Source organism: Sus scrofa, chromosome 9 (assembly GCF_000003025.6).
Source record: "Sus scrofa isolate TJ Tabasco breed Duroc chromosome 9, Sscrofa11.1, whole genome shotgun sequence".
Classification (NCBI taxonomy): Eukaryota; Metazoa; Chordata; class Mammalia; order Artiodactyla; family Suidae; genus Sus; species Sus scrofa.
The window spans coordinates 126,167,220-126,181,326 of NC_010451.4; the positions used below are offsets into that span (position 1 = coordinate 126,167,220).

The window sequence follows — 14,107 nt, forward strand, 5'->3', positions numbered from 1 at the left end:
ACCTGAGGCACTGCAACCCCTCACTTGTTAGGAGAACCCATTCATTTCTACAAATTAGGAACTAAGACGAATACTAATGGTATAATTCTTACCCACTTCCTGCTTTCTGAGGATTCATTCTTCTCAAGGGGCACCTAGTGCTCTTAGTGTACTGGCTAGAATGCTTTGGGCCACAAAAAACCAGAAGACAGTTATATTAGGTAGAATATATTGACGGTGGATAACAATAATAGCACAGATAACACTGGCTTAAGTAAGAGAGAAGTTTATTTCTCCCTTATTATGATTTAGATGTCAGTAGTCCAGGGCTGGTATGGAAGTTCTACCATATGAAATCCTTAGGAACCTGAGTTCCTTTTATACGCTTATTCCACGCTGCATGAATTCCTTCTTAAAGGACAGTCCAAGCTGGCTACTCCAGCCATGTTCACCATCTAGCCAGCAGTAAGGAGGACAGGACAAAGAAAGGCACACCTCTTCCATTTAAGGTCTCTTTCTGGAGATAGCACACAGCACTTCTACCTACATCCCATTACCCAAAACTCACCTAACATGACCCTGAATAGTGGCAAAGGAGGATGGGAAATACCTTTATTCTGGGAGTCCATGTGGCCAGCTAACATGTGATGGTTCTATTATTTTAAAAAGCAAGACAGAATTATCTTAGGGGTAAGTAACAGCCTCTACCAGCCCCACTCAAAGAGCATTTAGTACCTCCCATAACAAGTACCCACAAGTAGAGCAGGCAATCAGCTGTCAGGGCTCTAGCTTCCCTTCTCTGAGACTACCTCAGCCTGGCACTGCTCCAGGCGTTGGCCATGTCTGTAAGCTAGCTCCCCTCCTGCTTATCAAGAGAAAAACAGCAGTTCCAGGCATCACATTTCAGATGCAACAAAATCCGAAAGAAGGGGATCAACGATGCATTTCCTCCCTTTGCCTCCTTTGGAAAAGGGAAGAAAACTTTATCAGAAACAGCCAGCAAACTTCCTTTCAAGCTTCAGTGGCTGGATTGCATCACAATCCCATGCCTTATAATACAGTCGACCTTGAAGGTGGGGGTGTCAGGGGCACCCACCCTTTTCACGGTTGGCCCCCTGTATATGCAGACCTTGGTAATTGCAGTTCCTCCATATCTGTGGTTCCACATGCCTGGATTCAACCAACTAGGGATCATACAGTTCTGTAGTATTTACTTTTGAAAAAAAATAATAAGTGAATCTACATAGTTCAAACCTGAATAGTTCAAGAGTCAACTATAATCACGGCCAAGAACACACTGCATGATAGGCATGGACCAAACACCCCTCAGAAGCCATAAGTGGGGCTAGCCTCTCTGAAACAGAGGATTTCATGGAGGAGCTTCAATACCCTAACAAAACTGGGGTTCTGTTATAAAAGAAGAAGCAGGAAAGGATGTTGGATTGCCATCTAGTCATGTCTACCACACTCTTTATTCTAAATTCCATTACAATATACGGTTGACCCTTGAATAAGATGGCTTTGAACTCTGTGGGACTACTTATTTTTTTCAGTAGTAAATTCTAGAGCACTACCTTATCCACAGTAGGTTGGATCCATGGATACGGAGGAACTGCAGTTACAGAGGGCATACTATAAGTTATATGCAGATTTTTGAAAGTACAAAGGCTTGCCACCCCTAACCCCCTGTGTTGTTCAAGGGTCAACTGTATTATTACTAACCAGGTAAACTGAGCTCTAAGATTACACCAGACCAGCTCTTATACCCATCTCATACCAATAAATTACAACTGAAGATTAAGCAAATAGGTAGACTAGTCCTACGCATCTACATTGAGTAGACTGCAAACCCCCATCTTCCATTCATTCACCTGGTCTAGAGAGACTTCACTCCAGATACTACAAATCAGCATAAATTTCATACATAGCCACCTCATTAACTCTTATGATATAAATATGAGAAAATTTCCCTGAGAGAAATACATATTGTTTTTAAGCTGAAACTCATTTCTTATTTTACAAGCATCAGATCACTGATGAGCATTTCAGAGGAAACCCCTGGGCCCTTTACAGGTTGGGTTGATTATGCAATTAGTAAATCTAGGAAAAGAAGAGTTTTCTTAACTGCTGTTTGCTGCAGTCAGGCTTGGAGGTGTCTTCCAGCACTGCCCCGCCCAGAACCTATGTATCACACAGTTCTCATTTGCAGCACTGATTTTCCAGGACTAGTCTGATGCTCCATGGGACTTGTGTGGGAGAGTTTTCAAGTTTTTCTTTTAATTCATTAACAGTGGTAATTTTTAAGAGGAAATACAATAATTGCTGAAACAGGAAAACACTGTTTTTGAAGCGGTAGTTCACTTTTAGGCATACCAAAAGCTTAAAAAGAAAACAAGGCAGAAAAAGAGAAAAGTGCCCTAAATTGACCACCGATGCCTGTCATTTATATTGAGCTTCCTTCCTCGTTAAAGAAAGACCCTTTTATGTCACTGCTAAAAGCATCCCTGAAGGCTCACAGTTGAAACCACCCATGTGATTACAAGTTAGTTTATTTTTTATTATTTATTAATAGCAACATCTTATCGAGAGAAGTTACTGAAGGGCTTCCAGATACAATCCCAAAAATGTATTCTGCTGTTAAGAAACATGAGGGCAGTACTAATTTTTAAAACTAACACTTGAGGAAATAAGTAATTCAACACTTGATACCCCTTTACCTAGAGATTTTCTAAATCTTAAGAAAGAATGTACTTTCAAAACATCCATGTACCAAGATCACTATTAACAGAAAGTTTTGAGGTACGCAAACTAAAAGGCAGTTGTTAAATAATTTGGTGAACAGTAAATGCTGATTCATAATCATTAGCCTACTAGAGAAACAGCTGCTGGTAAACATACAGATTAAGTTAACAAAATCCACTCCAAATGTATTGAGTAGTTATTCTCTATGTTGGCAAAGTTTATTAAGCTTGAAAGAAAGTTATTGTCTTAGCTACAAGAGCTTTCAGATCTACAATATTTCACTGGCAGCTACTTCATGAGAAACAGGTCATAAAATTTGTATTTAAACTTTACTGTCATACTTTCAATTGTTCTGCTTACAATCAAAGCTTGAGAATATTTATGGACTAAAGATGGGCAAAGCAGTGAAGACAGGGTTATGGTTTTTTGCAGGGATGTGGGGCTTCGAAACCATAGAAAAATCACAGCCTCTTGACCTTCATTTGCTCATGCGCTAACAATTCACAACACCATGCATTTTTCCAATGCTCTTTTCTGTCTTGGCAAGACTAGCCTTCTCAAATGAGGCAACGTCTCATTCCCTCTGAAGGTATTCTAACTTTAACTCTTCTCTTCCCTCCAGCCCTGCATACCTTGAAAGTGCCTCTCCAACAAATAATGAGATGAAATTGAACAAGCCCAGAGGATGCTATGGCCATCACACAACTGGCTAGTTTTATGCATTCAGAACCCACCTGTGCACTCTCAAACTTTGGTTAGGTGTAATAAGTTAATTTCAGAATGAAAAACGTAACACACTGAGTACAATGTTTGCATCAGTGGTGGTGGTAACCATGAAGTCTTCTTCAACCAAGTTAACCCCTCATATTGCTGATTACTGCAGATGGCCATGCTGCAACTTTATGTGTTTCTAAGCTTTTCCATGAAAGAAAGCTTTATAAAATAAATACCATAAACACATTTTACTGATAACTCAATGCCAGCCCCTTCTCACGATGTTCTATTACACTGTGCTTTCTGTCCCCTACACATTTGTGTAAACAAGCACAAAGTCAAATTTCACAAAGTCAAATTTCCAAGACTAAGGCATGCTTAGTTTAGCTCTTTTTCTAAGATAAATAAATCATCCATCTTTTTCCCATTTTAAATAAACAACAGCAAAGAGATACTTGACAAAATTCTCCCCCCTGAAAGGATGGGCTGTTGATGAGCTTCTGCCTCTGAAAGCACCAGAGCAGAAGTCTGGAAAATCAATTACATCGCTCTCTAGTGCCCTGATTTGATATCCTTTTAAAACGATTTTCAAGGTTGTGGTAACTGAAAACAAATATGGAATAAGGACAACTAAATAAATGCTTTTCTCTTAGAAAATGGTTCAGGAGCCAGAAAAGGGTATCAGGAAGAACTTTACTTTTTTCTTTTTCTTAACATTATTAAGTGTAATATCTAGTTTAGAAGATACTTCTAACGGGAGAAAAACACTAAACTCACAAACTAACCAAATGTTAGGTAGTGGTTGTGGGCAAAGTTTGGAGGGAGGAAAGAGAAAGAAGCCAATTACACCCAGGAGAGAAAGAATCACTATTTCCTGCAGTTTCAGCTGTTTGGTTTTTGTTTTCTTCTGCCTCACTCTTTTCACTGTATCACTATATCCCCGAAAGCCTCCCAAATGAGTTTGTCCCCATCTAAAACTTTAGCAACTGTTACACAGCAGGTCAGCGTTCCTCTTTTGCTTCCCCTCGTCTGCGGGTAAGTAAAGGTAACCACACAACATGAGAGCGTAATGACATTGTCCTTTCTGCCTCTGATGAAATCATCCCGCAAGTGACATTATGAAGTTCAAGTGAAACTTTGGCCGACGCCGCGTTTTACAAAACCAGGCCAACAGTACCAGGAGGGAAATTCTGCTTCATAGGCCGGGAATCCCCAGGGAAATCTCTAGAAGCGAGGGATATCCCCCACTGTTCTTTTTGCGGCAAGTTCAGAAAGGGCTCAGAACTGAGTCCAGGGACAGGTACAGACAGGATGGGGAGGTGTTGCTGGGCTGGGGTGGGGTGCAGAAGAGACATCGAGGCGGGCCGAGTGGAGGAACCGGGGTGGTCCCCCACTCCGTAGCCTGCACCTGTTTCTCCCAGCCTTCCGGCGGCGCTTCCCAAAGCATCCCCAGCCCGCTCACCTGGCTGCAGCGCCCCCCACCCCGGCCAGGGCTCGTGGCGAGCTGCCCTCCAGCTGGAAGAACGCTGGCTGAGAAGACGCCGTGCCCCCTGCCAGGCCCGCGCCCGCCGGAGGAGAGCGGACCGTGGAGGGCGGGGGATGGAGGAGGGAGTCTGCGGGCACCTCTGGGGTCGCGCCCAGTAGGGCCAAGGCTCGAGGCGGACCGGCGCCGCGCTCCCGGGAAGCCCCGGCGGGCGTACCTCGGATGTAGGCGCACTTGCCCTCGTCCAACTGGCTGGAGGCCGAGCCGCCCATGGCGACGGAAGGTGCAGGAGGATGCTGAGCGCGCGGCTGCCCGGCCCACTCCCCCGGCGGGAGGGACTGCCACTCCCGTCGGCGCCCGCTGCCCGCTCCTGGAAGCCGATGCGACGGAGATCTGAGCGCTGCAATTAAAGGACACACTTCCTCCGAGAGGCGCGGCCTTCTAGGGCGCCTCCTCCGGGTCCGCGCCCTCTGAGGATCTGTGGGCTGGCCCCGGGGCTGCCTTCCCGCCTTCGCTTCACTGGTGAGTTCTGAGGGGAAGTGTGGCCTGGAACGACTTTCAGCTCCTTCTCCTTCTCTTCGCTGACTTCTTATTTTCACCTCGAGTCAGAGGACAATTTCCCTGGTAATGGGAAACCCCTGTGAGCCGGACCCTTCCCCCTCACATCCCACGAGGTGGAGTTCAAAAGCCCCCTGCTTTGCACGCTCTTCCCTCCAGGACAGGAAGCAACAGTTCTCAAACATCACCTACGAACATATTAGAAATCCAAAATCTCAGCACCTCCCTCTACACACACACACACACACACACACACACACACATACACACAGATACACACACGCACACACACCCTCCCCAATTAGAAACTGGGAGTAGGGCCCAGCAATCTGTTTTCACAGGCCCTCCAGGTAATTCTGACGCCTGCTGATGTTTGAAAACCAATGATAAACTTGCCTTCCTGCAGCCAAGAAGTTGGGCCAAGGAGGAAATGGGGAATGAAGGAAAAAAAGACAGAAATAGAAAAAATTAGGGAGGCATTCCCGTCGTGGCTCAGCGGTAAGGACTCCCGCTAGTATCCATGAGGATGCTGGTTTTAACCCTGACCTCCACCGGTGGGTTAAAGATCCTACGTGGCTGTGGCTGTGGCTGTGGCTGTGGCTAGGCCAGCAGCTGGAGCTCCCATTGGACCCCTAGCCTGGGAACATCCATATGCCACATATGTGGCCCTAAGGAAAAAAAAAAAAAAAAAAAGCAAAAGTTAGGGAGAACCTGACTGTGGGTCCTACTGTATACTCCCAGTCTAGAAACTTCTTAAGACTTGATCAAAGTCTGCTCTTACACTTTTAGGTTCAGTTCCTCTCCTAGACAAACTGGAATGCGTTCATTAGAAAGGGCACTTGTTCTTTTCCCACAACCACTGTTTAGCTTGGCAGCTTTTCCCAAACAAGAACCAGCTTGGTAGAAGGGTCAACACTCATGTCTTCCTATTCTTAGCAGTCAGCTCGTAGTGACTCCTATTGACGTAACCTCCAAGGTCAAATGAGCTGTTCAGACAAGAAGCAGGTCTGAGGAGGACTTTGGAGGCTTTTTCCTTCAAAGTTAATTATCTAGCGTTTTAACACAGAGATGTCTCATACCTCACAATCTCTCACACCTTTCCAATCCATCAGTAAATCCTTTCAAATCTACTTGCAAAATATATCCACTATCCCACCATTTCTCCTCCCCTCCACTGCTATCAACCCCGCAATTTCTCACATGGATAACTACAATAGCCTCCTGAGCTCCCTCCTTCAGAAAAAAAGCCACCAAGTCTATCGCTGACATTAGGCCAGACTTCCTCTCTGCCCTCATTTCCCACCCACTCTCCCTCCCCCTTGCTCTCTTTGTTCCAGCCCTACTGGCCTTTTTGCTCTTCTGGGACACTCTAAGCTTAGGGCCTTTGCACATGCTCTTTCTTCTCCTAGGTTTCTCTTCACTCAGATAATTCACAAGTCTTACTCTCCAACCTTCTCGCTTCCTTTAAATCTCTACTTAAATGCTAACATCTTAGAGAGGCTTTTCTTAACCCCCTATTTAAATACCAACCTTCATCTCTCTGCCTCTTACCTTTGATTATTTCTATTCATATCACTTAGCATCTTCTGACATATATTTCTTTGTGTGTCTCTCCCCACTGAGATGAAAACTCCAAGATCAGGGATTATCTTTGTTCATGCTATTGTTTCTTGGCATCTTTTTTGTTTTCTTGGTTATTATTTTCATCATTCTTTATGAGCAGGGATTTTTATGTTCTCTGGTATATCTTCAATGCCTAGAACAGCAGCTAGCACATAGTAGGTGCTTATTAGTTATTGAATAAGTGAATGAAATATAAAATGTAAGAATCTGCAGTCAGTGACAGCTGTGATCTCAATGAATAAAGAGTATTTCCAGGTAACTGTTCAATGATTTAAGCTTTTCAGTGTTCAACTCTTCTCAATATTCTAGTCAGCTCTTAGAATTAAGTATATATTCTCAGAGTAGTAACTCCTTTCATTAGATAAATTGCTGTAATTATGCTTCAGAATATTGTTATTGTTATCAAAGAAAACTAATTTGATCTCCTGCCAGAGTATAGTTTTAGCTTGTCACCTCTTATTTAGGAACACTCTAAGACTGCTAATTCTAATCTATCATTCTTTGCTCATTTGTAACAATCGCAGATAGAACAAGGTACAAGGAAAGACTTTGTATGCTGTAGTATGAATAAGCTTTGTAACCAGACAGTTGCAACTTGGAATCCTAACCTGACAGATAATTTACTAGTCATGTGACCTGGTCCAGTTTCTTTTTTTTTTTTTTCCCCGTTTTTTAAAGTTTTATTGAAGTACAGTTGATTTACAGTGTTGTGATAATCTCTGCTGTAGAACAAAGTAATTCAGTTATATACATCCGTATATCCATTCCTTTTCAGATTCTTTTCCCGTATATGTCATCACAGAACATGGGGTAGACTTTCCTGTGCGATACAGCAGGTCCCTGTTGACCATCCATTCCACATACAATAGAGTACACACGCCTCAAGTGTCTTAACTTACCTGTCTTAGGGTTCTTACCTGTTAAATGGAGCTAATGACACCTACTTCATAGGGTAGTCAGAATTAAATTTGATTGGGACTATGAAGCGCTTAACATATTCCCAGGAACATAGTACATGTTTAGTAGGTAGAAGTTCGGATTGCTGTTATTAGTAAGGGCAAGAGTGGTCAAAGAAGCAATTTTCTAGAGAAAATGGATTTTAATTGGGCCTTGGAAATCATGGATGTTACATTAAGAAAGAATTTCTGGGAGTTCCCGTCTTGGCTCAGTGGTTAACGAATCCGACTAGGAACCACGAGGTTGCAGGTTCGATCCCTGGCCTTGCTCAGTGAGTTAAGGATCTGGCATTGCTGTGAGCTGTGGTGTAGGTCCCAGACACAGCTCGGATCTCGAGTTGCTGTGGCTGTGGCGTAGGCCGGTGGCTACAGCTCCAATTGGACCCCTAGCCTGGGAATCTTCATGTGCTGCAGGAGCAGCCCTAGAAAAGGCAAAAAGACAAAAAAAAAAAAAGAAAGAAAGAAAGAATTGCTGCTCTCTTTTTCCCCCAAATAAAGCTCTTTTTCCCCAATGAGTTAACAGAAAAAAATAAGGATTTTATCATTTTAGTCATAGTATTTAACATTTGCAAATCCTATATGGGCATCATTGTATTAATCACACACTAAAAATGAGCCTCCAAGCAATTCACTAACTTTATGAACCAGATTCAACCTCATTTGATTCAAATCAGCTAGTTTAGAAACTTTCTTTTGCAATGTCAGTTTTTGTACTGCATCAGTTTTTGGTCTTAAAATAGTCTCAAGACTATTTCTTTCACATAAATCTCATACTAAAATGATTACTTTTTTTTTTTTTTTGGCAGTGCCTGCAGTGTGTGGTTGAAAATGTACGTTATAAATCTATGAACCCTTGTTTGCCATGTTCTCATTTGAGTTGGTGACATCTGTCTATTTTGGAATTTAACTGCCTACAGAGCAGGGGGAGCTTGGGGAAACTTTTCTTTTCCACCAGTACCTTGTACTGTCCTGCAATATAGGAGTAGGGACTCTGTAATGACTTGATTGACTCATCAGTACACACAGTAGGTTACATCAGCTGTCTGATTTAATCTTCACAAAAACCCATTGAGGTAGGTGCTATCGTTACCACCTTTTATTTTTATTTTATTTTTTTCTAGGGCCGATCCCGCAGCATATGGAGGTTCCCAGGCTAGGGGTCTAATCGGAGCTGTAGCCCCTGGCCTACACCACAGCCACAGCAATGCCAGATCCGAGCCGCATCTGCAACCTACACCACAGCTCATGGCAACACCGGATCGTTAACCCACTGAGCAAGGGCAGGGATCGAACCCGCAACCTCATGGTTCCTAGTCGGATTCGTTAACCACTGCGCCACGACGGGAACTCCTGTTATCACCATTTTACAGGTGAGGAAACCAAGGTTAAGAAGTTTAAGGAATTTATCTAAGGTTACCTACTACCTGGGCTTAGCGGACTACAAAGTTCATCCTCCTAACTGCTTGTAAGTGTTAAGTATACTGCTTATACTATTTCTTTTATCTTGAATTTTGCTTTTGCTAATTTACATAAGTAATCCAGGTTTCGCTATAGAAAAATTAGAAACTATTGATAAACGAGAAGAAAAAAGGGGAAAAACTCACCCAAATCTCAACATCAATATCTTTAGATTACCCTAATTACCAGTTTTAGTATAGATTCCTACAGATTTACATATAAATATTTATGCAATTATAATTTATAACTATATATAAATTTATTTATCATTACTTTTTTATCAAAATAAAATGATGCTCTCTATGTATTCTATAATCTGTGTCATAATTTTTCATCTGGAGTATTTCCATTTAAATATCTAGATCCAGGTCAATGATAGTTCATTGTGTAAATGTCGCTTTTCTACCAGCAATGGATGTATACCTCTTTCCCTACTCATTAATCACATGGGACATTTTCATATCTTTTATTATTTTCTATTATTGTTTTCATTATTTCTCTTAATACTTGGCCATATGAGAGTTAAAACAGGTATCATGCTGTATTGTTGAATTTTGAAATTCTTAATGAGAAAAATTAAATATTTTTCCCATGGATTTTCTGGCTATACATGTCCCTTTGGGAATTGGCTGCTGTTATACTTTTCTGTTTTTCTGTTGGTTTCTTATTCTCATTGATTTGGAAGAACTTTATACATATTAAAGACATTGACTTGTTTACTGTAACACACACCGCAAATTAAACACATTTTATTTATTAAAACATATTTCTCTATGTTCTTTATTGAATAGTTAGTCCTCTTTGAAGATTGTGCTAACCATAGACAAATTGTAAAATCAATTAAATTTATCTCTGGCCCCTCCCATCTTTCCTTAGCACTCCCTTCCCCTCTTGTACAATTTCTGAAGAATGCCTAATCTTATCAACACTATCTCTTACAGGTTGTTATACAAAATAGGGTTAACTATTGAAAGTCATTTGATGAACCTGTTCATTGTTGGGGTTTTTGTTTGTTTTGTTTTGTTTTGTTTGTTTTTTAGGGCCTCACCAGTGGCATATGGAAGTTCCCAGGCCAAGCATTGAATCAGAGCTGTAGCTGCCAGCCTACACCATAGCAACACCATATCCAAGCCACATCTGCGACCTACACCACAGTTCACAGCAACACCAGATCCTTAACCCACTGAGTGAGGCCAGGGATTAAACCTGCATCCTCCTGGACACTAGTCAGGTTCATTACCACTGAGCCACATCAGGAACTCCTGTTTGTTTGTTTGTTTGTTTGTTAATGAAGCTCCTTCCCTTACTAGCAAGATGGTTACAATAATCAATATGTTCCCATCTTTTACAGGGATATAAGCTTTTGAAACTCCAGTCCTCATTCTGGTTTTTTTTTTTTTTTTGAGGTATAGTTGATTTACAGTGTTGTGTTAATTTCTGCTCGATAACAAAGTGATTTGATTATATATATGTGTGCATGTGCGTGTGTGTGTGTGTGTATACATATATAAACACATATGTATTATTTTTCACTATGGTTTATCACTGGATATTGAATATAGTTCTGTGCGCTAGACAGTAGGACACCTATTTATCCATTCTATATATAATAGTTTGCATGTGCTAATCCCAAACTCGCAATCCTTCCTTCCCCTTGGCAACCACAGTCTGTTCTCTATGTCTGTGAGTCTATTTCTGTTTCGTAGCTACATTCATCTATGTCATATTTTAGATTCCACGTATAAATGATATTGAATGGTATCTGTCTTTCTCTTTCTGACTTACTTCACTTAGTTGATAATCTCTAGGTCCGTCCACGGTGCTGCAGATGGCATTATTTCACTCTTTTTACGGCTGAGTAGTAGTCCATTGTGTATATGGGTACCGTATCTTCTTCTTCCTTTTTGGTTTTTGGTCTTTTAGGGCCACCCCTGGGGCATATGGATGTTCCCAGGCTAGGGGTCAAATTGGAATTGCAGCCCCTGGCCTATGCCACAGTGAAAGCAATGGGGGATCTTGAGCCATGTCTGCGACCTGCACCCCGGCTCACAGCAATGCCAGATCCCTAACCCACTGAGAGGGGCTAGGGATCAAACCCATATCCTCATGGATACTAGTTGGGTTCATTTCCCCTGAGCCACTAAGGTAACACCCAGAAGACAGATTTTTTTTTTTTTTTAGTTGAGAAACATTGCTTTTGGGAGTTCATGTTGTGGCTCAGCGCTAACGAACTAGATAGTATCCTCAAAGATGTGTGTTCGATCCCTAGCCTCACTCAATGGGTTAAGGATCCTGCCTTGTGGTGAGCTATGAGCAGACAAGGCTCAAATCCCCCATGGCTGTGGCCATGGTGTAGTCTGGCAGCTGCAGCTCTGATTTGACCCCTAGCCTGGGAACTTCCATATGCCCTAGGTGTGGTCCTAAAAAGACAAAAAAACAAAAACAAAACCATTGCTTTGCTCAACGTGCTTTTGAAATATGAATCATCACAACTTTATATAGATCTCCAGCATTGTGTAAGACCTTAGACACAGAATAGAAGTCAAAGTGTTTTAACAAAAACCTATAAAGACTTAAAACTGAGGATGACAAACTCTAGAACCAATAGGGCATTTAGATGTGTATGTACCAATCTTCAAATCTGACAAAGTCCAGGAGTGACCAAGACCACAAGTGAGATGCTGGTGGCCGTGGTCCCTACAGACAGCCCCAGCCAAGCTGCTTTCACTGCATAGGCTTTGTGATGCGTTGCCACGTGGGCATGGTGATCATGTGCTTTACGGCAACTTTTCCCCTCTCGGGATCAAAGTGCTGATGGGCAGCATCAGGAAAACCATGATGCAGAGTTGCAGCAATGTTGGCTTGTTCATGGCCATGAGAATGGACATCCTGTACTAATCAGGGCAGTGGTTGCCCACTATATCCACCACCTTCAGTCAGTCCCAGCCTATGTACTATAATAAAACAAATTTTTGAGTTAAAAAAAAAAATCTGACAAAAACCAGACCAGCACAGTTACCCTAGTAAAATCTATACCATATTATTGCCATAAATAAGCGGATTCCATGTTTTTTTCTGAAGGCAAGTCTCTTAACTACCCTGCTTTGGACAAGTTGTTAGTTTAGTACTAGTGCACAAAGAGAAGAGTGCCACCTGCTGGACCAGCCGTGATACTCTGTGCGTGGCCAAGTGCTGCATGGCAGTGAGGAAAATGACACAGACTCTGGTCCAAATCAAATTCATATGCTTGCCTTTAAATTCGTTTAACAGTCCTTCAGCATTATTTGGCTATTTCTTATAAGGTTCTTTTGCTCAGCTGACAAATGAATTACTCTTCCAGAACAAACTTTTCCTGTTGAATTTATTTGGGGGCTAATTCAATTATTTTATATTACAAGCTTATACTTACTTCTTGTAACACAGTTTGACATAATCCATTTTGTAGAAAAGTCTTTTGATTATTTCCTCTTGCAGTCTATGTTTGCTCTTTTCTTTATACGGCAATTCAGCAGCACATTAATTCTCCTAATCAGGTATCGATAGCTGTAAAAAATAATATGCTAGGCTCTGACTTCTATTCCATTGTATTTGAATGGGGAGATGGGAGGACGTATTGGCAAGGAACCCCAAGAGGATGTAGAAACAGTGGGACTGGTCCTTTGAGGTGGGAATGGATATTATATCATTGATATTGTTCAGAATTCCTGTACATAATGGTGAAAATGCAAATGAACTTAGTTTTATTAGTGCTTTTCTATTCTCTACAGAATTTGCCCTTTTCTTTTTGCCTGAACCAAGGACAGACCACTCCAACAGCATCTTCCCAATATACCTCCAAATATTTGCATGCACAAATAATGCGAGTAGTAGTGCAGAGATTTTTGGATTTATATGTCGTGTATATGAAAGACTATACCCTTCTACATTGTCATGATTTATTGTACCTGATTAAAACTGTCTTCATCGACACTGCCTTAAATTTCTTTTCTTATTTTGACATTGTACTAATTATCAGTTCATTTAGGTTTCAAATGATAAAGTTATCATATTAAATACTTTCAGATGATTTCTTTTAAACAGATTACATTCTCCTAAAATTTAGCTCAAGTCAGCTCACTGCAGGAATAACAGTTTTGAAGAAAAAGAGTAACTCTAGGAGCACAAGTGCCTTTGAAATACATTTTGTTAGTCTAGACCAATCAGAACCTGGCGCAGGATTTCTCTATTGTGGCTATTGAAAAAGACTGTTTCTTTCCCCTTGGGTTGATAGGCCTGTACGGCATGAATCTTGAGTAGCTAGTAAATATTTGTTCACCAGAAGGAGAGCCCCTGATTGAAAGAAAAGAATTCTCTGGTAATATTACAGAGAAAAAGCCAGTTTTTCTGGCTTTTTCCCAGTTACAGGAAATAATAAATAGTCTCCATTTTTGTTGGTTACCTAAGTTTGTATTGGATTTCTGCCTACCTTATCAACCAAAGGCATTTTAACTTTAAAGCACAATATATCATGGTTTAAATATAGTGCTTCTATGAAAGATTAAATTAACATTCTAAGGTATACTATATCTCTTTATATATCAATTAAAGCACTTGT

At 41.3% G+C, this 14,107-nt stretch overlaps 2 protein-coding genes across 2 annotated transcripts in view; one reads left to right on the top strand and one right to left on the bottom strand.

Moving 5' to 3' along the window:
• The window catches only part of FAM129A (protein Niban-like), a 165,087-nt gene extending 159,727 nt beyond the window's left edge, over nt 1-5,360 (bottom strand). Inside the window, exon 1 of the mRNA NM_001243219.1 lies at nt 5,136-5,360. Within this exon, the coding sequence (NP_001230148.1) occupies nt 5,136-5,190 (55 nt within the window). The 5' untranslated portion in view covers nt 5,191-5,360. The remainder of the gene's footprint in view (nt 1-5,135) is intronic.
• The window catches only part of RNF2 (ring finger protein 2), a 111,931-nt gene continuing 103,241 nt past the window's right edge, over nt 5,418-14,107 (top strand). The window contains exon 1 of the mRNA XM_021102634.1: nt 5,418-5,440. The gene's annotated coding sequence lies outside the window, so the exon portion shown is untranslated. The remainder of the gene's footprint in view (nt 5,441-14,107) is intronic.